Source organism: Mustela putorius, unplaced genomic scaffold (genome assembly GCF_011764305.1).
Source record: "Mustela putorius furo isolate JIRA1106 unplaced genomic scaffold, ASM1176430v1.1 tig00001009_pilon_pilon_pilon, whole genome shotgun sequence".
NCBI classification, from domain to species: domain Eukaryota; kingdom Metazoa; phylum Chordata; class Mammalia; order Carnivora; family Mustelidae; genus Mustela; species Mustela putorius.
In genome coordinates, this window is record NW_025421529.1 from 1,623,165 (window position 1) to 1,646,533 (window position 23,369).

Consider the following 23,369-nt stretch of genomic DNA (forward strand, 5'->3'; position numbering starts at 1 on the left):
CGCCCTGCCCCAGCAGCACCTGTTGTTATTCATCTCTCCAGCAGTGGCTGCCCCAAGCACTGAGCCTGTCCCTCCTCACGGACAGTGCTGCCTGTCTTCTCATGTGCTTATTGGGCATTTTTGTCTGTTCTTTGGAGACATGTCTCCTCAGATCTCGTGCCCATTTTCAAGTTGGGCTTTGATTTTGAGTAGTCAGAGTTCTTCATATATCCTGGACACTATGCCCTTATCAGATATGTGGCTTTCAAATATTTTTTTCCATTCTGAGGATTTTCCTTCCACTTTTTTGATGGTGTTTTTGGATGCACAAGGACTTACTAATCATGATGAAGCCCAGTACTTCTCCTTCAGCTGTTTGTACTTTTATTGTCACGTCTATAAGACTGTCGCTTAATCCAACGGTATAAAGATCTACAACCCTTTTTCCCTAAGAGTTTGATAGTTTTGACTCTTATATGTAGGTTTAGTTTGGGTATATGGTGTAAGGTAAAGGCCCAGTTCATTCTTGTCTCAGGGAAATGCCATTGTTCCAGCATCGTTCACAGAAGGGACTATTTTCCTCTATGAAATTTTTGTGTAACTCCTGTCAAAAGCTGACTCCCTTGACATGTATGGGTTTATGACTGGGGTCCTAACTCCGTCCTGTGTATCCGTGCATCTGTTGTCCTGGCAACACCATGCTGTGTTGACTGCTGCAGCTTTGTAGTCCCTTTGGAAATCTAGACACGTGAGTCCTTCAGCTTCACCCCTGTTTCGACTGGTCGGAGCGTCTGGGTCCCATGTGTCTTTATAAGACTTCGAGGATCAGTGTGTCCGTTTTCTCAAAGATGATCTCTGGGTTTTTTTTTTTTTTTTTTAGCATTTCCTTCTTCTCGTTGGTTTTGAGTCATCGGATGGTGCCGTTCTTGGGTGCACTCTTCTGTGTGTTTCCCTGTGCTTGCCGTTCATGGAACTTCTCGGGATTTGGGGTTTCTGGTTGTCGTCAGATGTGCCCGTGGTTTTGGCCGTCACTTCCTCAAGCGTCCTCCCTCCCCCCACCGCCATCGGGGGACTCCAGTTGCAGGCACGTGAGGTGGTGTGCAGTGGCGTGACCACGGGCCAGCCCTTCTCACCGGCCGCCCTTGTGTCTGCATTCCATTTCACGTTGTTTGTACCATCGTCCCCTCAACTCTGCTGTCCTCCGGGCATTGCTAACCTGCCGTCAGTCCCATCAGTGGGTCGTTTGTCCTACGAGGGCTCCTGAAGTCTTCTTTCGCATGCTGGGGGTCTCTGTTCATGCAGTTCTCTTCCCTGCTTTGATGTCCTCCTCTGCCAGTTCCATGTGCATCTTCCAGTCTTGGTTGTGACCCACTGGGGGATGTTTTCCTGCCTCCCTGTGTCTCTGATGGGCCACGTTGGGGCAGGGCTGGATACTTTGTATTTCCGATCTTCTTGAGGTCTTCCTCTTGGATGGAGAGCAGGCGGGGCTCCATCTAGGGCTGACCCCCTCCCTCTGCTGAGGGGAGGGCCTTCCTGAGGACCTGATGCCACAGATGGTAGAAGTTCGCAGTCTGACTGGAAACGCAGAATCCCCGCACTGTTTCGATGGCCCCTTCAGATGGCTTGTCCCTCCACGTGCACGTGCTAGTCAGTGCTCTGCCTGCTCTCTTCTCTGGCTTCTGTCCTGTGGACCCCAGTAGCATTCACCATCCAGGACAGCATGCCTGGATCTGCCTCAGTTTCCCCTCCTGGACCTGGACACTTAAGGCGGGAAGCTGGGGCAATCACAGGGCTCATCATTGTTTCCAATCTGTAAGGAATCAACAAGAAATTCTCTGAGGCCAGCGGGGGTCCTTCAATGAACTCAGCTCTGACCCCATCTGTGGGGAGTCGGCATCGGACCCACACGGAGCCAGCATCATACCCCACACCCCATGGAGTCAGTGTCACACCCCTAGGGAGTCAGGGTCATGCCCCCATGGAGTCAGCATCACACTCACCTTGGAGTCAGCGTCACCACCACCCCCCACAGAGTCCCCGTCACAAACCACCCTGCTGGAGTCAGCATCACACCCAGTCAGAGTCCCCGTCAAGCCCTCCTGCAGAATCATCATCACACCCACGCGGAATCCCCATCAAGCCCCACCAACAGAGTCATCATTCCCCACCGCCCACCCCCCCCCCGCAATCAGCAATATACCCACGCAGAGGGAGACTGCCTCATCCCCTACACAGTCACGCTTCAGGCCCACACACCACCACACTGCAAGTCCGGGGCCCACCAACCCCCGTGACAGACCCGAGGTCCCCACAGTCCCTCGACGGGTTCCACACACGTGCTGAGCGGCTCACAGAGCTCAGGGAAACACTCTCCTTCCTCCATTAACCCCTTTATTGTGACAAGACATGACTCAGAAGTAGCCGATGGAGGACATGCTTGGGGCAGGGGTGTGGGGCTTGTGTGTCCCTCCAGTGTGTCCCTCTCCCTACATCTGATGTGGTCTCCAGAAGCTCCCCAAGCCCTGCCTTGTGGGGTTTGTGGGGGCTTTGTTCCGTGGGCCCGATGGATTCAGTCCTGGGCCTTTGGTGGTGGGTGATGGATCCTACCTCCATCTCTCTCCCCGCCCCCTAGGTAAGGTAGGCCCCCGCCCCCTACCCTCGGGTCCAGGGTTGTGTCCCCTGGCCACCATCCTCCACCCTGAGGGACTTTCCAAAGTCACTTCCTTAGGTAACAAAAGATGCCTTTGTGGCTCTCAGCACTGGGAACTCCAAAGGTTTTAGGGGCTCTGTGCTGGGAACCTGGGCCACACTTCTTGCTAAAAATTTCACTGTCACAAACGTTGTACTGTGTGCAGGGGCAGGACATGGATGGGGGAGGGTATTTGGGTCCAGGGAGCTTTAACAGGACCACGGAGCAGGTGGCTGGAACATCATCTACTCAGGGCACTGGAGGCCGCACTGGAGGCCTGCGTCTGGGCTCAAGGTGCCAGGGACACCATCTTCTGGTGGCAGATGTGGTCTTCCCCCAGGGTCCTCACCTGGGGACGCCCCTCCTCAGGGCACACTTATGGTCCTGGGAGCTTCCCCACAGGAGCCCCTTTAACCCTGATTACCTCCCAAAGGCTCCACTCCTGACAGCCATATGTTGGGGTTGGGATTTCCACAGATGGATCTGGGGGAAGGATCTGGGTAGCTGGCCCCCAGGGTGTAGCTGTGCCCATGCGAATGGGGTACAAGCCTCACAGCAGCCATTCTTCCTTTCCTAGTGACCAGCACAGACTATGAAACTGCTGCTGATGCCACGGAGACCTCCTCCTACTTCAGCGCCCAGGGCTACCTGTCCAGGTAGAGGGCCGTGCACAGGCGGGCAGACCCAGTGTGTGGCAATGCGGTCTGGGACCGACAGAGTCTGAATACTAGAGCTTTCCACCAGGCCCCGGCAGTGTCTGTCCAGCACACAAGGGACACTCTGAAGTCGCCCACTGCCCCTGACACCCCAGACGCTGGACCCTTCCCTCATCCACCTCACTTCCCCTGATATCCCCCCCAGATGCTGGACCCTTCCCCAGTCCACCTCATGCCCCTGACATACCCCCCTCCAGATGCTGGGCCCCTCCCCGGTCCACCTCACTGCCCCTGACACACCCCCAGGCTCTGGACCCCTCCTTGGTCCACTTCACTGCCCGTGATACCACCCCAGATGCTGGAACCCTCCCCGATCCACCTCACCCCACCTTCTCTGTTCTCTCTGTCAGCCGGGAGCAAGAGGGCATGGAATCAACCTCAGAGGAGGGCCAGCTGCCCCAGGTGGTGGAGGAGCTGAAGGACCTCCAGGTGGCCCCCGGCACACGCCTGGCCAAGTTTCAGCTCAAGGTGAAAGGTGAGGAAGACAGACCGCTGGCAGGTGCAGGCTGGGCCATTACAGGTGCCCCTGGGGTTGAGACCAATATTGACCACTCCCCCGTGGCTACAGGCTACCCAGCACCCCGACTGTACTGGTTCAAAGACGGGCAGCTCCTGACGGCTTCTGAGCACATCCACATGGTGGACAGGAAGACGCTTCACACCCTGGAGGTCGTGTCGGTCACCCGTGAGGATGCTGGCCAGTACTCAGCCTACATCAGCAACAATGTGGGCGCGGCCTACTCATCTGCACGGCTGCTGGTCCGAGGTGGGTCCCTGGGACGGGGTGTCCACACTTGGGCCTCCTCGGTCCATGGGCGCCAGCATGGTGGGGGGCACGGGGTCCATGACACAGACCCAGGCAAGTGTGGGGATACCATGGACAGTGCAGAGGAAGAGGCCAGCAGTTCCCGTGGGAGGAGAAGTCTGCACGTCCTTGTTTCCAAAGCCCTGAGCACCTCCAGGTGCCTCCACGTCACACCTGAGCCAGCAGTGTCTGTGGGACCCAGCGCTGCCCAGACTCCCCTCTGACCTTCAGTGCGACCTTGTGTCCACTGCATAGCGACCCCCACACTCCTGGGGCCGTGGGGTGGGAGGCCACACACTGGACCACTGGAGCCTCAGGGTGTGCTCCCTGCATGGACTGAGTCTCAGGGAAGGTGTGGCTAGGAATGGGGACCCCGATCCCCACAGGTGCATGGATGGGCCCTGAAGAGACAGGCCCCCTGGGGACATAGGCCCCCTGGGCTATAGGCCTGATCTCTGTTTCTTGCCTCTTTCAGGCCCCAAAGATCCCGAAGAGAAGCCTGCGTTGGGTGAGCCCATGGGTGGGCAGAGGGTGGGTAGGTGGGTTGGCCCAAGGGCATGAGGGATACCACCTTGCAGATGGAGCAGGGTTGGGGGCAGGCTGCAGAGACCCAGGATCCAGGCAGGATGAGGCTGGGACCTGGGGCTGGGGCTGGAGCAGGGGCCCCTAGAGGCCATGCTCCCCAGCAGGGATGGAGCTCGACATGTGGTCATCACCGGTGTTTGCCAAATCTCCAGATGTGGGCCAACAGCTGGTGCCACCCCGGTTCCTGGAAAGATTCACCTCCAAGAAAGTAAAGAAAGGTTCCAGCATCACCTTCTCAGTGAAGGTGGAAGGTAACGCTCTCCTAGCTCCCTGCCCCCACCCAGGGCGCTCAGAGCAGACCCCACCATGCCTCCATGGAGGACCCCCACCCAGGAAGGCTCAGAGCAGGCCCCTCCCTGCTCTCACCCAGGACCCCCACCCGGGAAGACCAGAGCAGGCCCCTCCTGCCTCTACTCAAAGCCCCCCAGGCAGATCTGAGGTGCCCCCCAGCTCCGGGAACCCCTTCCCCATGGGCTCTTGCCTGTCCCCCAGGCTCTCCTGCCCCCACGGTGCATTGGCTGCGGGAAGAGGCAGAGCGGGGCGTGCTGTGGATCGGCAGGGACTCACCAGGCTACACGGTGGCCAGCTCGGCCCAGCAGCACAGTCTGGTCCTGCTGGACGTGGGCAGACAGCACCAGGGCACCTACACCTGCATTGCCACCAATGCCGCGGGCCAGGCCCTCTGCTCCGCCAGCCTGCACATCTCTGGCTGTGAGTCGATGGGGGTCACTGGCCCAGCAACCACCCCCCCCCAACCCGGAGCTGGGGAGACCCCAAACACAGCCTCTGGGCCAGCTGCCAAGCAGTGTCCTGCAGGCTCTGCTTAGCGGGCTGAAGCCCTCCCAAGGCCCCCGGCCACCCTGAGCATGTCCATCTGGGGGCTCCCTCGGGCTGGGACATGCTGGATGGGTCCCAACCAGCACTGGCTCAGGGCTGTGGGCTGTCATCCTGGGGGCTCACTCTGTTCTCCTGATAGTGCCCAAGGAGGCGGGTGCCGCGGAGGAGCACGCTGGAGTGAAGGAGGCCCTCATCTCCACCTTCCTGCAGGGGTGAGTGTGGGGGAGCAGGCCAGCAGCAGCACTGGCCCTGGACAGGGCATCCTGTCTGGACTGCAGCCCTCTCTGAGCCTCAGTGTCCCCTGTAAGAGGAGGGCTCCGGTGAAGGCAATCTCTCAGGACACTGCTTCCTTTAGGGCCCAAGCCGTGTCTGCACAGATGACCGAGACCGCGGGGTTTGCTGCTGATATCGTCAGGCAGAGGACAGGTACAGGATGGTTGGGAGCAGGGTGGGGGCTGACATGCCCCTAGTGCAGGGGTGAGGCATGGAGGGTGCAGCCCCAGCTCTACAGGCCCAGAAATGACTGCTTGCCCTCCATGGGGCCTGATTCTGAGCCTTGTGGATCTGGGGACCCTGATGGCCCTGGGCTTAGAGCTCAGAGCTGTGGCCACTGGGCCTGGGCGCAGGTGGTGGCCACTGAGGGCTGGGTGAGGGCCGGGCAAGGGAAGGGGCGGGCAGGTGCTGGGCTGCCACCATGGAGACCTCTTCAGTCCTGGATTCTCCCCCACCCCCCAGAAGGGTCCTTCTATTCCCCTCCCACCACCCCACAGGGCCTCCCCCACCCTGGGGGATTTGTGACTTCAGTGGAAGTCATGAGTCTGCACCATGGGCGGGAAGGGAGGGTCATGTGCTCTGCGTGCTGGTTGCCCACCTTTGGGGTCACTTTTTGGCTGACCCCCACTCACCCAGGCAGCCCTCATGAGCCCTTAACCCGACCCTCCCAAGCTTCCGGCAGTAATGGTCTCAAGTCTGTGCCATCCTTGGCACTGCGGATGCCAGAGCCTGGGACAGGGCCTGGAGGGGGTGCCTGGGCATGTCTGCGAGGCACATGACTGGCTGAGATGGGTTCTGGCTCCTAGCAGAGCCCACGGTGGTGGAAGCCCATGGCCACCTGTCCCTGGCTGAGGTGGGCACAGAAGAGTTCCTGCAGAAGCTCACGTCCCAGATCACTGAGATCGTGTCGGCCAAGATCACGCAGGGTGAGGGTACTGCTGGCCATGCTCTGGGATTGGGCTATACCTTGTTCATGTGCCCTGGGCACCAGTGGGGAGGGGATAGGGGTGCAGGCCCTTCTTGGAGATCATGTACCCTGTGTCCCCCAGCCAAGCTGCAGGTGCCTGGAGGGGACAGTGATGAGGAATCCAAGACACCATCCGCATCCCCCCGGCACGGCCGTTCCCGCCCCTCCTCCAGTGTCCAGGAGTCGTCCTCAGAGTCGGAGGACGGGGACTCCCGAGGCGAGGTGCTCTGACTGGCAGGGGTGGGTAGGGCACTGGTGGGATGGGGGGCCACACATCTCGGTGGCCATCCCCTCTCCCACCCCGCAACGGAATTTCCATCAGCAGAGATTGCTGAGCCTGTACTGAAACCGTATGAAGTCTCAGGATGGCTTCTCACCCAAATTAATGTTGGGCACCCTGTAGCCTCAGGAGGCCTGGCTGGCTCCCACCCGGGTCCCCCACCCCTCTGGGGTCTTTGGGGGCTACTGGGGCCTCAGGAGTTCAGGCTGGCTCCTGCCCGGCTTCCCCCACCCGGGGTCTTTGGGGGCTGCTCAGTCCTTGGGGGGCCAGTCTAGCTCCTGCCCAGGTCCCCCACCTCTCTAGGGTGTTTGGGGGCTGCTGGGGTCTCGGGATATCAGGGTGGCTCCCACCGAGATCTGACTCAGCATTATGCCCCCAGATCTTCGATATCTATGTGGTCACGGCTGACTACCTGCCCTTGGGGGCCGAGCCGGATGCCATCTCCCTGAGGGAGGGCCAGTACGTGGAGGTGCTGGATTCGGCCCACCCGCTGCGCTGGCTTGTGCGCACCAAGCCCACCAAGTCCAGCCCCTCACGGCAAGGCTGGGTGTCCCCTGCCTACCTAGACAAGCGGCTCAAGGTACTGGATGGCTGGGTGGGGACCCTGGGAGTGTCATCCCTGTGAGGCCAGGAGCCTAACTCCCATAGGGCAGGGCCAGAGCTGAGGCCATCTGTCACTGTCCCCCATTTTCTCAACAGCTGTCGCCCGAGTGGGGGCCCACTGAGGCCCCCGAGTTCCCAGGGGAGGCCGTGTCTGAAGATGAATACAAGATGAGGCTGAGGTGAGGGGCTGGCAGGTGGGGCATGAGTAGCTTTGTGGTGGCAGTGGCGGGACAGACGTGGGGCTGCCTCCCTCCACCACTGTGCCAGGCTTGCTCGGACCATGGGTGGTGGGCTGCGCAGACTCTGGGACAAGCCCTTGCCTCTCTCTTCCCTTTTCCCTGCCCAGCTCTATCATCCAGGAGCTGCTGAGCTCTGAGCAGGCCTTTGTGGGCAAGCTGCAGTTCCTGCAGAAGCACCACATCCAGCACCTGGACCACTGCCCGCACGTGCCCACGGCCGTGGCCAGCCAGAAAGCAGTCATCTTCCGCAACGTGCAGGACATCAGCCACTTCCACAGCAGGTGAGTGGGCAGGTGGGCCCTCAGATGTGAACACATGCATGCCAGCCACACGTGCACACCTGCTCACACGCACGCCTGAATCCCCATGCACACACCTGCACACACCTGCACACACCTGCACGTGTGGGCATGTGTGTACATGGCACAGAGAGCACATGTGTCTGCACACAGATATGCGTGCACATAGACATGCAGACAGACAGACATGCACACTTGGACACATGCACGCCTGCATCACAGGCACATACCTCCATGTGTGGCCACGTATAGGCACATATGTACATGATACGTGCAGCACATAGGCAAGGTTGCATGAACACACCCTTTACTGCATGCATTCACACAGATGCTCACGCACACAGACGCCCCCACCACCACACCCATGGCCCCCATAGTGCAGTGCATTCAGTCCCAAGCAACCACACAGCCCAGCCCTGGGTGGGAGCCTGTTTCCTCCCAGACCTGAGACCTCGCTCTCCCCCGACTATTGTGCTCTCTGCCGTAGCTTCCAGCGGGAGCTGCAGAGCTGTGACACCGATGACGACGTGGCCATGTGCTTCATCAAGAACCAGGCAGCCTTTGAGAAGTACCTGGAGTTCCTGGTGGGCCGTGTGCAGGCTGAGTCAGCAGTGGTGGGCACAGCTGTGCAGGAGTTCTACAAGGTGCCCCCCAGCCCTGGCCCCACAGCTTACTGAGCAAAGTATAGCTCCTGGAGCCCCATGCTCACCTTCCGTTGGTGACATAGTGGGGCAGGGGTGCGGCTGGCCGGGGAGGAGGGGCAGTGCATGTGCGTGTGCGTGTGCATGTATGTGCATGTGCAGTTGTGCAGTGGTGCAGCTGGCCAGGGAGAAGGGACGGTGCGTGCGTGTACACGTGCAGTGGGGCAGGAGTGTGGCCAGTCGGGGAGGAGACAGGCACCCATGTGCACCCTGCTGCCCCAGCCCCCCACATCTCTGGCTCTGCTGACACTGCCCTGTCCCCCACTGCGCCCCACGGCACCCACAGAAGTACACAGAGGAGGTGCTGTCGGCTGCAGACCCGTCGCAGCCGCCCCCGCCGCCCCTGCAGCACTTCCTGGAGCAGCCCGTGGAGCAGGTCCAGCAGTACCAGGCCCTGCTCAAGGTAGGGGGTGCGCTGCCCAGCCCCCTCCCAGGCCTGGTTGCCGGGCCACTGGGCTGAGGCCTGACGCTGTGTCCCCCAGGAGCTGATCCGCAACAAGGCGAGGAACGGGCAGAACTGTGCGCTTCTGGAGCAGGCCTACGCGGTGGTGTCTGCCCTGCCGCAGCGTGCGGAGAACCAGCTGCACGTGTCGCTCATGGAGAACTACCCAGGCACTCTGGAGGCACTGGGCGAGCCCATTCGCCAGGTCTGGGATGCTGAGATGCGGGATGCAGGGTGCGGGGGAGCGGGTGAGGGTTTGGGCAGGGCCGCAAGCAGGGGCCGAGTGCGGGGGATCCGGGCTGACTGTGGGAGCATGTACTGGGCTGACTGTGGGGGGTTGTCTCGGGGCTGAATGCAGAGGCTCCAGGCTGAACTTAGGGGCAGGTTCTGGGCTGGCTGTGTGGGCTGGGGGCTGATGTCGGGCTCCTGCAGGGCCACTTCATTGTATGGGAGGGGGCACCGGGCGCGCGGATGCCCTGGAAGGGCCATCACCGCCACGTCTTCCTGTTCCGCCACCACCTGGTGGTCTGCAAGCCCAGAAGGGATTCCCGCACCGACACTTTCAGCTACGTCTTCCGGAACATGATGAAGGTGGGCTGGGGGGTAGGGCAGGGAGGACCAGCGGGGGGGCAGTGTGGGGCTGGGGCAGGCGCAGAGGCCTGCGTTCCTCCAGACACTCAGCCTGCATCCTCCGACCCGCAGCTGAGCAGCATCGACCTGAATGACCAGGTGGAGGGTGACGACCGTGCCTTCGAGATCTGGCATGAGCGGGAGGACTCGGTGCGCAAGTACCTGCTGCAGGCGCGCACGGTCATCACCAAGAACTCGTGGGTGAAGGAGATCTGTGGCATCCAGCAGCGCCTGGCCCTGCCCGTGTGGCGTGAGTGCCCCACGCTGGGAAGGCCTGGAGGCCCCAGTCTTCCGCCCCTGAGCCTCAGCACCCTGCCCGGTCCCACAAGGCAGGAGGGAGAGGCTCTGTCTGGAGTGTGGTTTGCTCAGCCTCTCAGCAGCCTGAGTTGGGGTGCTGGGCTGAACCCGACTTCAGTGCAGGGCAGCCTTAAGGTTCACACAGGGCCCCCCAGCACAGGACAGTTGCCCAGACTGTTAAGAGTCAGGAGGGCCACCCAGATGGGTGGTCACAAGGGGTGGTGTCCGTAGCAACCACAGCTTTGGACCCTGGGGCTTCTCATGAGTCCAGGGATGGACCAAGGACCTAGGGCTGCTGCCGACCCATGCACCAAGAACTCAGAGTCAGTGTGTGTGTGTGTGTGTGTGTGTCCAGACCCCCCAGATTTTGAGGAGGAGCTGGCGGACTGCACAGCAGAGCTTGGTGAGACAGTGAAGCTGGCCTGCCGTGTGACGGGCACCCCCAAGCCTATCGTCAGCTGGTACAAAGGTAGGACCCTCAGCCTAAGGGATGTGGACGTTGCACCAGTAAAAGTTGGCCAGAGGGGTGGGCCTGGTCAGGGGTTGGGCGGGGGCAGGTGTGAGGGACAGGCGTCCTGTTACAGGGGCTCACCAGCCTGGCTGGGAGCACAGGTGCACGAGGTGGGACAGAGCAGAGGCTGTGCCCCCGTGATTCAGAAATTGTGACCCTGCTCACCCCGGATCTCTCCTTAGCTGTCTCATTTGACATGTTTGCACAGAGGGCTAGCACCCTGCTCCAGGTACCAGGGATGCAGAGGCAACTAGGCCCTGCCCAAGGGTGCTGTCCACATAGTGGGAGGACCAATGGTCAGCTGGTAGACAGATGTGTGGCAGCAAGTAGGGAGGTGCTGTGGCCTGCCAGAGAAATGAGGCAGATGCAAGGGCAGCTGCTCTCTGGCCAACACGCGAGAGCCCTAGGGGGCAGGCAGGCGGCCAGGAGAGGGCAGGGTAGACTCCGAGGCTGGCCCTGGGGTGGGATCTCAGGTGTGGCTCTGGGCATGACAGGAGCCACAATGTTTGGGGGTCCCAGTTCTGACACCAGCCACCATCCAGGGTCCCCGGGACCACCCCTAGTTCTGACACCTGGTTTGGGGGTGCCATGACTGGCTTTGGGGTCCATGAATCACTGAAGGACTCACAGAATTCAGCAGAGTGTCTACTCAGGGTCTGGCTTATTGCAGGGGTGGGAAGAAGCTCCTGGGGAGGGGTCCAGTGGGGTTCCAACGGGGCTCCTGGGGCCTCCCACCTTCTGGTGGAGTCATGCAGACCACATCTCTCTCCCGCATGGATGCAGGCAGTGCAGTCTAGTCCCCCGGGGTACACGCGTCCGAGCCTTGTGTCCAGGGTGTCTGCTGGGGGGTCACTCACGCAGGCACAGCTGTCGACTCTCAGAGCCCCTGTAGGGCTCAGACTCCTGCCACATGGTCCTAAGCCCCAGCCCTGCCTCACAGCTGATGGGGTCCAAGTCCCCAGGTAAACCAGGACACTCTTACTGGGAGTCACCTGGCCTGGGCTGGACTGGCAGGTAGACCTCCTAGTGTCCACTGCAACCCAAAGACCCAAATCAAGTCCTGGTCTTGAAGGAGCCATCCCAGGATGGTCAGGTCCTGTGGGCCTTTGTCTGTCCTTTCTGGTCAAGGGCGGGGCTGCTGAGAACACCTGGGGTGTTGCTGGGCTTTCCCTGGGTCCTAGGGTCAGAGCCACATACCCCTTCTCTGCCCTGGAGTCGTCTTTTAGAGGGAGCCCCTACTGCTCCCATGTTCTGGGGTCTCCTCCCCCGCACAGAACCTGGAAGTGCAACTTCCCATCCTGCGATCCCCCCATGGCCAGACCTGTGCCTGGGATGGCCAGTTCAGAGGGACAAGGTAGTTCAGAAAGTTTCCCGGAAGCAGAATGGGCCCCTGGGACTCCCTGCTTCTGACCAGGCTGCCCCCAGGAATGTGTGCTGGCCAGGCCATGTCTGTGTCCGAGGGAAAGGAGGACACACCTTACCCTGAAGGGGCCAGCAGGGTGAGAGTTGGGTGGTCCTCTGCTCCTTTAATGCCATGAACACCCCGGAGGGGAGGACTTGTTCCGGGGACAGCTGGCTGTCTGGTGACCAAGCTGCTCTCCTGAGGGGTGGGCAGGAGAGGCAAGGGTCAGCAGACGCTGGCACACGCTGTCACGAGGAAGCAGCTCCCACAGCTACAGGCTGCCATGGCCTGAAGCAGCGTCATGGCAGGAGACCCTACAGAGAGCCCCCAGAGCCTTGGATCTGCCAGGATGAGGGCACACTCCATGTGCTGGGGCTCCACCCTGGACTTACGGTGTCCCTATGGTCTTGGGCGCCATGCCATGCAGGAGCCCTGCTGGCCCAGGAGGGAGCCAGCAGCGACCTCACTTTGCTGCCGTGGACCTTCAGTCTGCCTGTCCACAGTCTGTGGGATAACAAATCGAGTGGCCAGCTTGAGCAGTCCGAGCGAGGCTGGTGGGCCCAGGGTGACCCTCACCGGGAAGCACAGAGCCCACAGGGCCATGCTGGTGGCCCTGATCTGCCCGCAGGGCCGGGACCCAGCTCCCGTCTGTGTGTCCCAGATGCTGCTCTTGTCAGTGTGCACCTTGGGTCTCAGCAGCGTGAAATGACCCGGACTCAAAGGGGGGATGTGTCCCAGTACATAAAGTCTGGAGGTGTGTGTGCACTTTGGGTGTCAGGCCCAAGAGGCAGAGGTTGGTTATTGTAACTGAGGGACCCAGCATGGGGAATGGGCGTCTGACTTGCTGGCCAGCAGACCGTCATCACCTGGGTGGAAGGTTTGAATGGTGGCAGCAGAGGATCACGTCCTGACCCTCCCGAGAGGACTGACCGTCTGGCATGGAGAGGATGCGGAGAGGTCATGGGGCCTGCATGACCGAGGGTTGAAAAAGCAGCATCCCTGTGCCCCTGGTGGAGGCATGGCTCTGCTTAGTGGATCCCATGACAGCCAGCCTGTCTACACCGGTGGGAGCCATGGGAGCAGTGATGTTTGTCACCTGCTCTCTCTGGTGGTCATGCCACCTCTGCATCTGGTGTGTCCCCACCTGGAATGTCCCCTCCCACGTTCCAGCCATGGAACCCCAAACAGCAGACCTCAGACTGCAGAGTGGAAGCCACAGCCATGGTCCCCGGATGTGACCCCAAGGTGACACACTCTTCTCTGCTCCCCGGAACCTTGCTTGTATCCCATGTGTGGATGCAGGTGTCAGCCTCCTGCAGAGCTGAGAAAATCTGAGCTCCCCTGCCTGAGGCCCACCTGTAGTCACTTATCTCTTCGGTAGCAGAGGTCAGGGTGGTGGAGGAGTGGGAGGGAAGAAGGAAGACACTTCTGCAGTTTAGTAACGATCCGTGTTCAGGACTCGATAGAGCCCCACTCCAGGCAGCAGGAACGTCTCTGGGATACGATGTCCCCTTCAGGGATGTGGACTTGGCAGCAACATCACATCACTGTCCAAGACTCTGTGCCCCTTGGTTGGCTGTGGATTCCCATGCAAGGTGGTGATCTGATAGATGGGGTGTCTTCTGGCCCAGACCCTCTCCCTGGGGTTCTCATGCAAGGTGATGACCTGTTGAATGGGGCATCTGCTGGCCCAGAGCCTCTCTGTGGGGTTTCTACGCAAGATGATGACCCATTGGATGGGGTGTCTTCTGGCCCAGATCCTCTCTCTGGGGTTCCCATGCAAGGTGATGACCTGTTGAATGGGGCATCTGCTGGCCCAGAGCCTCTCTGTGGGGTTTCTATGCAAGATGATGACCCATTGGATGGGGTGTCTTCTGGCCCAGATCCTCTCTCTGGGGTTCCCATGCAAGGTGATGACCTGTTGAATGGGGCATCTGCTGGCCCAGAGCCTCTCTGTGGGGTTTCTATGCAAGATGATGACCCATTGAATGGGCATCTGGTGGCCCAGAGCCTCTCACTGGGATTTTCCAGGCAAGGTGGTGACCTGTTGGATGGGGTGTCTCCTGGCCCAGACTGTCTCTCTGGGGTTTCCCCACACAAGGTGGTGACCCATTGGATGGATGTCTGCTGGCCCAGAGCCTCTCTCTGGGATTTCCAGTCATCTGAAGGAATCCTTCCCTTGCTTTTGGTGTCTGGCCTTTCACTCAGGTGCTGGCCATCCTGTCCACTGCCCAGCGGGGTTGGGGACAGCTATGTTTTCACCCAGCATGGGCTCTGGGATTTGTCAGGAAGCCAGCCAACCTTGGGTGTTCTCTGAGGAGAGAGCGTGTCCACCAGAGCACCGTCCACAAATCTGTCCTTGAGCCCACTTCTTGGTGCCCAGACTGCAGCCACCTGCCACACTCCCTCCATCCACAGGCAGCAACAGGAAGTGGGGTTTACTGCCCAGCGAACCCCGCAGTGTGGTCAGTGAGTCTGTCACTGAGTCCCAGGGACTCGCGCAGGTCCTGTTACCTGGCCCACGGGACCTTCTGCTTATTTATCTCCTTTTTTCCCTGGAATATCATGTCCTTGATGGTGTCGCTTCCTCGTCGCTGAAGTGTTTCCCTGCTTACAAACCCATGAGCCAGTCCGAGGCAGACAGAAAACACAAGACCTTGGGGTTGCAGGGTTGGTCACAGAGAAAGCAGCACGCCCCTGTCCACATGTTCGGAGTGAGGTGTCCCCTGCAGACGGTGGGTTGCCCCACAGGAGAGGAACCACGGGTTTCAGGAGATGCTGGGTTTCCATGAGGCTGCCAGCACGCCTGCTCACACTCTCCTGAAACGGGGTCCCTTGAAAGAAAGTGCACGCCAAGGGTTCTGTGAGTCGGGACATGGCTTGGGGACCATTGTAATGGAGCAGCTGCGTTTGGCACAGACAGGGCTGTGGGAAGGTGTCTACCTGTAAAGTCTAGGTATCTGTGGAGGACAGGGTTCTTCCCAGGGAAGACGCTCGTCTGCCGGCCCCCCACCCAGGAGAACACCATTATATGGCCGGAGAGGTTTGATTGGATGGTGGTGAGGGACATGAGCAGTATCTGAGTGTGTCTGCAGTGGCCAGGTGGCCGAGGTTCTGTGTGTCCTCTGTGGTGTTTGGTCCCTTTGCCTGGACCCCACTTCCAGCTGTGAGCCTACTTTCTGCAGCCACACGGTGGGCAGAGGTCTGGGGAAGGGGATGGGGCTCTGGGTCAGTGTGGCCAGCAGGACTCCCCACCAGGGGTCTGAGGTCCAGGGGTGGCCCCCCAGCACTGCGCCATGACTGTGACCCCCAGGCAGGCCAGCCTTCTGTCCCCAGCAGGGTCCCTTCTATGACAGCGCTGCCTTCCTTTGCAGATGGGAAGCCAGTGGAGGTGGATCCACACCACATCCTCATCGAAGACCCTGACGGCTCCTGTGCCCTTATCCTGGACAACCTGACCGGCATGGATTCGGGCCAGTACATGTGCTTTGCAGCCAGCGCTGCTGGCAATGCTAGCACACTGGGCAAAATCCTGGTGCAAGGTGAGCCCACCCCAAGAGGGAGGCTGGAGGAGGCAGCATCCTGACTCCACTCCATCTCAGTGGCCCATGGGGGGTGCAGATCTGCGGGTGGGGGTAGGGTCCTGCTCTGTCATGTGGTCTCTCTGTATCTCTTTCCCTTGGCTTGCTCTGTGGCACCACAGTACCCCCAAGGTTCGTGAAGAAGGTCCAGGCCATTCCTTTTGTGGAGGGAGAGGACGTGCAGGTCACCTGCACCGTGGAAGGCGCCCCACACCCTCAGATCAGGTGGGCTGGGCGGCTTGCACCCAGGGTACAAGAGGGGAGGTAGGCAGCATGCTCACTGTGTGGGCTTGGGCAGATTCTGAACATGGCTCCTGCCCCAGGGAGGGCAGCCCCCTCTGAAGGTTGGGGGGTGGTGTCAGGAGCGTGTGGGTTCTGGATGGAAGCCTGGTGCTGCAGGGTGGGCGAGTGGAGGGTCTTGAATGGAAGAAGGTAGGGAGGCTCTTCTCACTCCCTGGGATTGGCTTCAGGTGGTTCAAGGATGGGGCCCTGCTGACTCCCAGCAGCAAGTACCGAACCCTGAGTGAGCCCCGAAGTGGTCTGCTGGTGCTGGAGATCCTGGCAGCTAGCAAGGATGACCTGGGCCATTACGAGTGCGAGGTGAGGTGGGCAGACACAGGGGACCTACTTCAGGGCCCACCGTCACCCAGGGTCCCTGCACCATGATGAGGGAGGCGACTCCTGGCCCACTGTCACCCAGTGTCCCTGATGAGGGAGGGACCCCAGACCTGTGATCACCCAGTTTCCCCAATGAAGGAGGGACCCCAAACCCACCATCACCCCACGTCCCCAATGGGGGGCCCCAGGCCCACCATCACCCAGTGTCCCCAGTGAGGGAGGGACCCAAGACCTACCATCATCTGGTATCCCTGATGAGGAAGGGGCCCCAGACCCATCATCACCTGGTGTCCCCAATGAAGGATGGACACCAGACCTACCACTACCCAGTAACCCTAATGAGGGAGGGGACCCCAGACCCACCATCACTTGGTGTACATGATAAGGAAGGGACTCCAGACCTACCATCACCCAGACTCCCTGATAAAGGAGGGACCCCAGACCTACTATCACTCAGTCTTCCCAATGAGGGAAGGTCTTCAAACCTACATCACCCAGTGTCCCCGATGAGTAAGAGGACCCCAGACCCACCATCACCCGGTGTCCCCGATAAGGAAGGGACCCTAGAACTACCATCACTCAGTGTCTCCAATGAAGGAAGAGACCCCAGACCTACCATCATATAGTGTCCCCAATGAGAGCGAGGACCCCAGATCTGTGATCACTCAGTATCCCTGATGAGGGAGAGAATCGCAGACCCACCATCACCCAATATCCCCTAATGAGGTTGGGACCCCCCAGCCCATCACCCAGTGTCCATGGCAAGGACAGGGACCTGGGTGGGAGCTCTGGGTGACATCTTCTCTCCCAAAACCACCTGTCCACCTGCCGGGCCAGTGGTATTCTGTGTAAGATGTGTGCAGGCTGTGGCTCTTGCTGGCTGTCAACCTCCTCTGTGTGGCTGCTGCTGGTAGCCTTGGTGGGACCAGGTGGGGGCTGTCCCCCACCACAGTTCCTGGGGAGGCACACAGACTGGAGTTAGGTCTGGATTCACATGGTTCAATTCGGTAACTGCTAGCCACACGTGCAGTTTGAGTACATTAGCTCTAGGTAAAGACTTGGTTCCATTTCCAGTGCGCAGGGCCCACACGGCCACCACACCGAGCTATACAGATAGTGTCCCCATCACCTAGGAAACCCCTGGGCAATGCTAGGTCTGTGTGGGGACCCTTTCTCTGTGGCAGGCTCTGTGGCTCTGGGACAGCCAGGGAGGGCCTCCCCTATGTTAGAGATGGCCCCGATGGTCACAAGGGTGTCACTGGCTCTGAGCAGGCTCCTGCCATCTGTTCTGCAGTTGGTGAACCGGCTGGGCTCTGCGAGGGGCGGGGTAGAGCTGTGCATGCAGAGCCCTGCTGTGCGGGCCCGGGAGCAGCTTCGCAGGGAGCAGCTTGCCACTGTGGAAGGTAAGTGCTACTGTGGTGCCAGGTTGGTTGCCAGCCTTTCCAATCAGAGTGTGTTTCCTGGAGAAAGAGTGGTAAGGGCCGAGGAGGAGTCTGGGTGGGAGAGATGGGGATGCAGAGACCCTGGCGCAAGGGCTGGTTCCCAGCTCTCTATTGGGACAGCATGAGGTGAGCCTTGAGGCCAGATCTTTAGCAAGGCTGGAGGGCAGCCCTGGGGGTGGGGGAGGCCTGCGTCTGCCTTACCATTCCTGGGCTGTAGTGAGTATGTAGAAAGGCCAGCCTTGCCCAGCGGGCTGTGGGGCAGTGGCCAGCCAGGCGTCGTAATAGGCAGCAGGAAAGTTGAGGATGATGGCTCTGTGGGAGGCGTGCTGAGAGCAGAGCACCAGCTGCTGGGTCCCAGTTTGGTTCCCAGGAGAGGGAGTGATGTCAGGGGCCTGGTACCTCCCACTGGGTTGGGTTGTTCATGGAAAAAAGCAGAGTGCCATGGCTGTGCCTCCCTAGCCTGGCCTGGGGTGGTGTCTGGGGTCCTGGGATGGGTGTCACTGAGGGGAGATGTATTCCTGGGTGGGGGGTGGAGAGCTAGCTGCAGGACACCTCAGGCCTCCACTCACACCTGAGTCCAGGGTTCTAGCTGTGCCCGGACTAACGATGGCCAGGATGGGAAATGGGGCAGCTGGCATCTGTCCCAGGCTTGCTCAGTCAGAGAGCAGTCCTATGGTGCTCACAGGGCAGGCTGCAGCCCAGGGACAGCTTCTTCCATTCTGGGTTACCCCACCTAGAAGGGGCTACCTTGTCAGTTGGTGAGCCTCCTGTCACCAGAGGCATGCCGGCAGAGGCTGGACTGACACCTGGTGGAGCCGCAGCTTTCACAGTAGGACAGGCTGGAATACATGTCCTTCCAAGTCCTGAGTGTTGGCTTCTGTGATGCCTGGGGATAATGGATCTAGTCCATCCTGGGGCCCAATGTCCCGGGGATCCTATCTGGACCCTCCTGGAGTCAGCCTACCTGGCATCTGGAGCTCGACCTCACAGCCATCACAGAGTGGGCAAGGGTCCATGTTCCTGCCTTGCAGAGGGCCTTGCGGTGTCTGCAGGCACCTTCACTTCCTGCCATATGGTGTCTTATGTTGGGGAGGAGCTGAGCGAGGATTTCAGCACTCCCTCTCCGGCTGGCAACAAGCGCGTCCTACAGAGACATTCACTTCATTGTCATGATGGGCCCTTTCTGTCAACGTCTCATGGCTGTGAAGTCTGGAAGAGGGGCAGCCCTCCAATACCAGAAACATGGTACCTCACATCCAAGGCATCCAGTCCTCACAGACCCAGGAATTGGAGCCCGCTACCTGCTGCTTCCTAACCCTATCCTGCCGCTTCATCTTTAACCTGGTGGCTCCACAGCCAGAATAGCCCCAGTTGACCTTGTGGGGTGGGTGCCACCCCCTCGCTTTTGGAGCTGCACTGGGCCAGGAGCCCCGCTTCGCACAGCTGCGCCCCCTCTGATTGCTGCCAGTATCCACCAGGGCTTAGAGCCCATCAGGTGTCAGGTCAGATCAGGAACAATGGCACCAGGAATGTAGCAGCCAAGACATTCCCTGACCACCACTCCCCAGAGCAGCAGGATGGGACTTCAATCAAAGGAGGGTGAGGGAAGGAGTTCTGGCTTTTCCCACTGCTCTGCACACAGGGTCAGGCTTACAAGTGGCAACGTGGATCTCTCTGGGTCCAATTTAATCCAGACACACAAGGCATTTTGTCTGGATCTCATTCTCTCTCCCAGGGGACTTCCCTCTCCAAGAGGCAGCTGGCACAAACACACGTGCACATACATACACAAGTAAATGAGGCTTCCAAGGGCCTTACAGACAGAGCTGGTATCTTTAATTCACACGAACACAATTGGAGACAAGTTTAAAATACTCTTGGTCACTTAAGGGAAACCCTTTCTTTATGTGACTTTAGCAAAGCCTAAAATCCCACACACCAGAAGCCAGAGCACTGTGTGCTACAGGCCATGCCACTTGATTTTTCTGAGCATTCCACTCAGAATGGTGGATGTCCCCAGGACGGTAAGAGGGACTGTTGAGATCTGAGGGCACTGATATCTGCTGGACTGCCTGCTGTCCAGGAGGGTGTGGCTGGGAGGGTTATCTCCATAGCAGGCTGGACCCTGCCTAGAAGCTGCAGAGGAAGAGGCCTCAGAATGGGTGAGAATAGGTTCTGCCTTATCCCAGATGAGTCCTACCCTGTCTCTGGACTTAGGCCCTCCATCTGCTGTTTCCAGGAAGATGGAAAGATCGGACAATCAAGGCAGTTAAGTTTATGGGAAGCTTTTATGGAGAGATCTAGGCTTCCCTGCTCACTCAGAGCTCAGGACTCTGTCCAGGTGTCTCTGGTTTCTCCTGATGGGATTTCCATGGCCTCATGATACAGAGCTCAGATGTGCCATCTTTAGGACTCCAGTGTTCCCTTCCCCTGGAGAGATGCTTTTGGTCATTAGGATTTCTTATAAATTAGGCACCAGCCATCCCAGTCTCAGTTTAGCTCCCATGGGTCTCCTTCCCCTACCCCAGCCTTCAGTTTCTTTCTGAGAAGTGGAACCTCCAGTTCGACAAGTTCACAGGGCTCCCTGGGCACATGTGCTGAAGAAGGAGCTGGGATTTCTGCCTGGGCAGCCCAGATGGGGCCCCTGCTCTTCCTGCAGTCCCTGCAAGACCCTCATTTCCTCATGTGGAACACTCTGAGGTCACACACACTTATCCCCCAGCCACTCAGAGCAGGCACTGTCATCTCCATGTTAAAGAGGACAGAACTGAGGCTCCAACCTAACACAGGCAGATCAGGCAGGGCTTGGATACAGTGCTCTGAAGCCAAGCAGGTTACTACACTGCCATGCCACTCAAATGGTTCAGCATCCAAGCACTGGCTGATCTGTAACCCTCGCTATTCCGACTGTTTTCTTTGTAGTCACTGAGCAGGAGACTAAAGTCCCCAAGAAAACCGTCATCATGTAAGTGCAGGCGTGTTCCTAACCTTCCTTCTGACTGCAGTGCCCCTGCATGCCCACTAACCCACCTGGACCTTGTCCGTGTGGCCTGGCCACCTGCTTTTCTAACTGCCTGCCCACATGGCCTTTGCTCACCATGCAGGCTGCCAGTAATTTGCAGATGCCCCTGAGGGGATGCACCTTCCTGTGGGGTCTTGGCTATCTTCACAGTTCACAGCTCTCTCTTCCAGGGCCTCTATGGTTCCAATGCTTCCACAGGGTAGACTTACTATATACCTCACAGTGGCTCACCTAGGGCTTGGACCCAGAATCACATCAGTTAATTTGGAGCTGGGACCAAGAACTGCTTCCCATGGTGGGTTAGAGGGAGGATTTTTACCCCTCAGACCCTAGGATCTAGGGCATTTTTGTCTAATAGAGATTTCTGTCCTGTTGGAAATATTCTATTTATGATGTGCACTACAAGAACAGCCACCAGCCACATGTGGCTACTGAGTATTTAAAATGTGTCAAATGCAACTGAAGAATTGAATTCTAGATTGTACTCTCATTAAGTTGTATTTAATTAAAATAGTGTAATCCCGGTGGGAAGCACAGCTCTAGGTCCCTCAAAGATCTCCGAGCCCAACCCTAGCATTAGGGAGATGGGGAAATTCAGGCTCATGGAAGAGGCTTGCTCAGGTTGGTTCATGACAGAAAACCAGGAGATAAACCGTTTCCCTGGTGCCACGCCCACCACCCCATCTATTTTTTGGGGTGCCCTCAAGTCTGGGGTTGCTGCTACTTAAATAAAAGAGGTCTGGAACTGAATAAGCCCACAAAAGACAGAGTTGGTTTTGACCTGGATGTTCCAGTAGGAGGTGTGCACAGGTGGAGATGGTGTAAAAGCTTGGAAAACCCAGGAGGCAAAAAGACTGGTCTAAGACTAGTTGACAGGGAAGCTCCAGTTGGTTCCTTGTGGGCCTAGGAACTCCTAAAGGGGCCTGCATTTAGCCAAGTTTTGGAGAATCCTATCACCAGACATTTGGTCAGATCCTGGCTTAACCCTTCCTCAACTTCCTCCTTCCACCAAGGCACATTGCTGCCCACAGTACATGTGGCAGTAGTAAGCATCCCTGGAGGTATGCGGTGGTGCCAGAGCTATACATAGACTAATGCTCCCTTTCACCTGTGAAGGGAGAATTTCTATTATTTACATCTTACAGATAACAAAATGGAGAAACAGAGAAAGGGCCAGGCTGCCCCATCAGTAGGACTTCAGAGAGGACTAGAACCTGGGGCAGCTGGACTAGATGACTCAAGAGGCATCCTGCAGCCTAGTCTATTCCAGGCTTAGGTAGGTAGCAACACATACCCGGTGTTGCTGGAGGAACTCAGCTGGAGGAATTGTGCCAGGCATCTCCCCCAAGGGCACACGACAGAGTGGGGACTTGACACGGGGAGGATTCAGGGCTTGGAGAGAGACCCCTGTCACCTGGCAGTCCCACCTACTGTCTTGGGAGCCTCAGTGCAGGATGTCTACATGCCTTCATGGATGCAGTAATGAGCCCAACACAGGGAGGCATTTAGGAGGCATGACACCACTACCCATGTGACTGACTGTCCTGCCTTGGTGAACTGAAGAGGAATGAGGCCAACAGATGGGCCTGGCCCAGGTTCCCCTGATGTTTGGGCAAGCTCCGACCCAGGGACAAACCTAGTGCTCCTGAGCCTGGGCATGAGGCAGGAAGGTAGTCCTGTGACTTTGGAAGAGGCCACACTTCCAAGCCTCAGTTTCTCCATCAATTAAGTGGGGGTGTAGCATTTCCTTCTTATCAGCTGAGGGCTGAGCAGGCAGGACCTATAACTGCTGTGCACTTCAAGAGGTAGCACACATCTCTGGGCCCATCCCCGGGAGAATCTTCTCCTGGGTGGAGCCCTGAGTTGGACAAAAGCTGAATGAGACGGAGAGCGAGCATGAGCCTGCCTTAGTCATAGAAGGCAGGTGGCAACCGTATTGAGCTGTCAGCACATGTGTGCCCGAGCCGAGGAGAAAATGCAGGTCCAAGGGCCCAGGAGAGTTGTGAATTCCCCAGGGTCGGTGTGTTACTCAGCACATCCCTGTTCCCTGATACTGCCCGATACTCATTTTACCCACAGCACCCAGGAGGGTCAGGGGTCCTGGGTGGCAGAGGGGTCCCGGGGATGACTGGTGGGCTTCTGAATCTTGGCCCTGGGCAGGAGTCCAGCCTTCTCAGCCTCGTGGTCCACACTGGCAAAAGGAGGTCAAACCCATCCCCCAAGGCTGCTGCAAAGTCCCTGGCCAGGGCCTGATATTTACCCACCTGCAACTGGTCTTGCATTCTGCCTCCTCTCCTGCTTCCTGCCCACTCCCATTTAGGTGGGAGGGGCCAGCAAGAGGAAGTGCTTGTCTGACATCACACAGCCCGTGATGGCCAAGCCACGCCCAGAGCCAGGTGTTTTCTGGGCTTCCCAACCCCGGACGAACATCAGGGCACATGCAGCAGATCA

The 23,369-nt window shown here is 58.7% G+C and overlaps 1 protein-coding gene across 16 annotated transcripts in view; it reads left to right on the forward strand.

Moving 5' to 3' along the window:
- Positions 1-23,369, forward strand: part of OBSCN (obscurin, cytoskeletal calmodulin and titin-interacting RhoGEF) — a 137,489-nt gene that overhangs the window by 97,419 nt on the left and 16,701 nt on the right. For 12 of the 16 annotated variants that reach the window (XM_045086975.1, XM_045086976.1, XM_045086968.1 and 9 more), the window contains 23 exons: positions 3,246-3,324; positions 3,735-3,859; positions 3,953-4,150; positions 4,665-4,697; positions 4,927-5,025; positions 5,267-5,485; positions 5,751-5,823; positions 5,967-6,037; positions 6,691-6,816; positions 6,934-7,073; positions 7,511-7,711; positions 7,831-7,913; positions 8,081-8,254; positions 8,760-8,916; positions 9,260-9,376; positions 9,456-9,620; positions 9,848-10,006; positions 10,118-10,295; positions 10,698-10,811; positions 15,630-15,797; positions 15,959-16,061; positions 16,307-16,436; positions 17,749-17,857. In XM_045086975.1, coding sequence (XP_044942910.1) covers positions 3,246-3,324; positions 3,735-3,859; positions 3,953-4,150; positions 4,665-4,697; positions 4,927-5,025; positions 5,267-5,485; positions 5,751-5,823; positions 5,967-6,037; positions 6,691-6,816; positions 6,934-7,073; positions 7,511-7,711; positions 7,831-7,913; positions 8,081-8,254; positions 8,760-8,916; positions 9,260-9,376; positions 9,456-9,620; positions 9,848-10,006; positions 10,118-10,295; positions 10,698-10,811; positions 15,630-15,797; positions 15,959-16,061; positions 16,307-16,436; positions 17,749-17,857 — 3,021 coding nt within the window. Of the gene's footprint in view, positions 1-3,245; positions 3,325-3,734; positions 3,860-3,952; positions 4,151-4,664; positions 4,698-4,926; positions 5,026-5,266; positions 5,486-5,750; positions 5,824-5,966; positions 6,038-6,690; positions 6,817-6,933; positions 7,074-7,510; positions 7,712-7,830; positions 7,914-8,080; positions 8,255-8,759; positions 8,917-9,259; positions 9,377-9,455; positions 9,621-9,847; positions 10,007-10,117; positions 10,296-10,697; positions 10,812-15,629; positions 15,798-15,958; positions 16,062-16,306; positions 16,437-17,748; positions 17,858-20,818; positions 20,862-23,369 lie in introns of all 16 variants that reach the window. The other 4 variants (XM_045086977.1, XM_045086978.1, XM_045086965.1 and 1 more) reach the window with 4 other exon arrangements.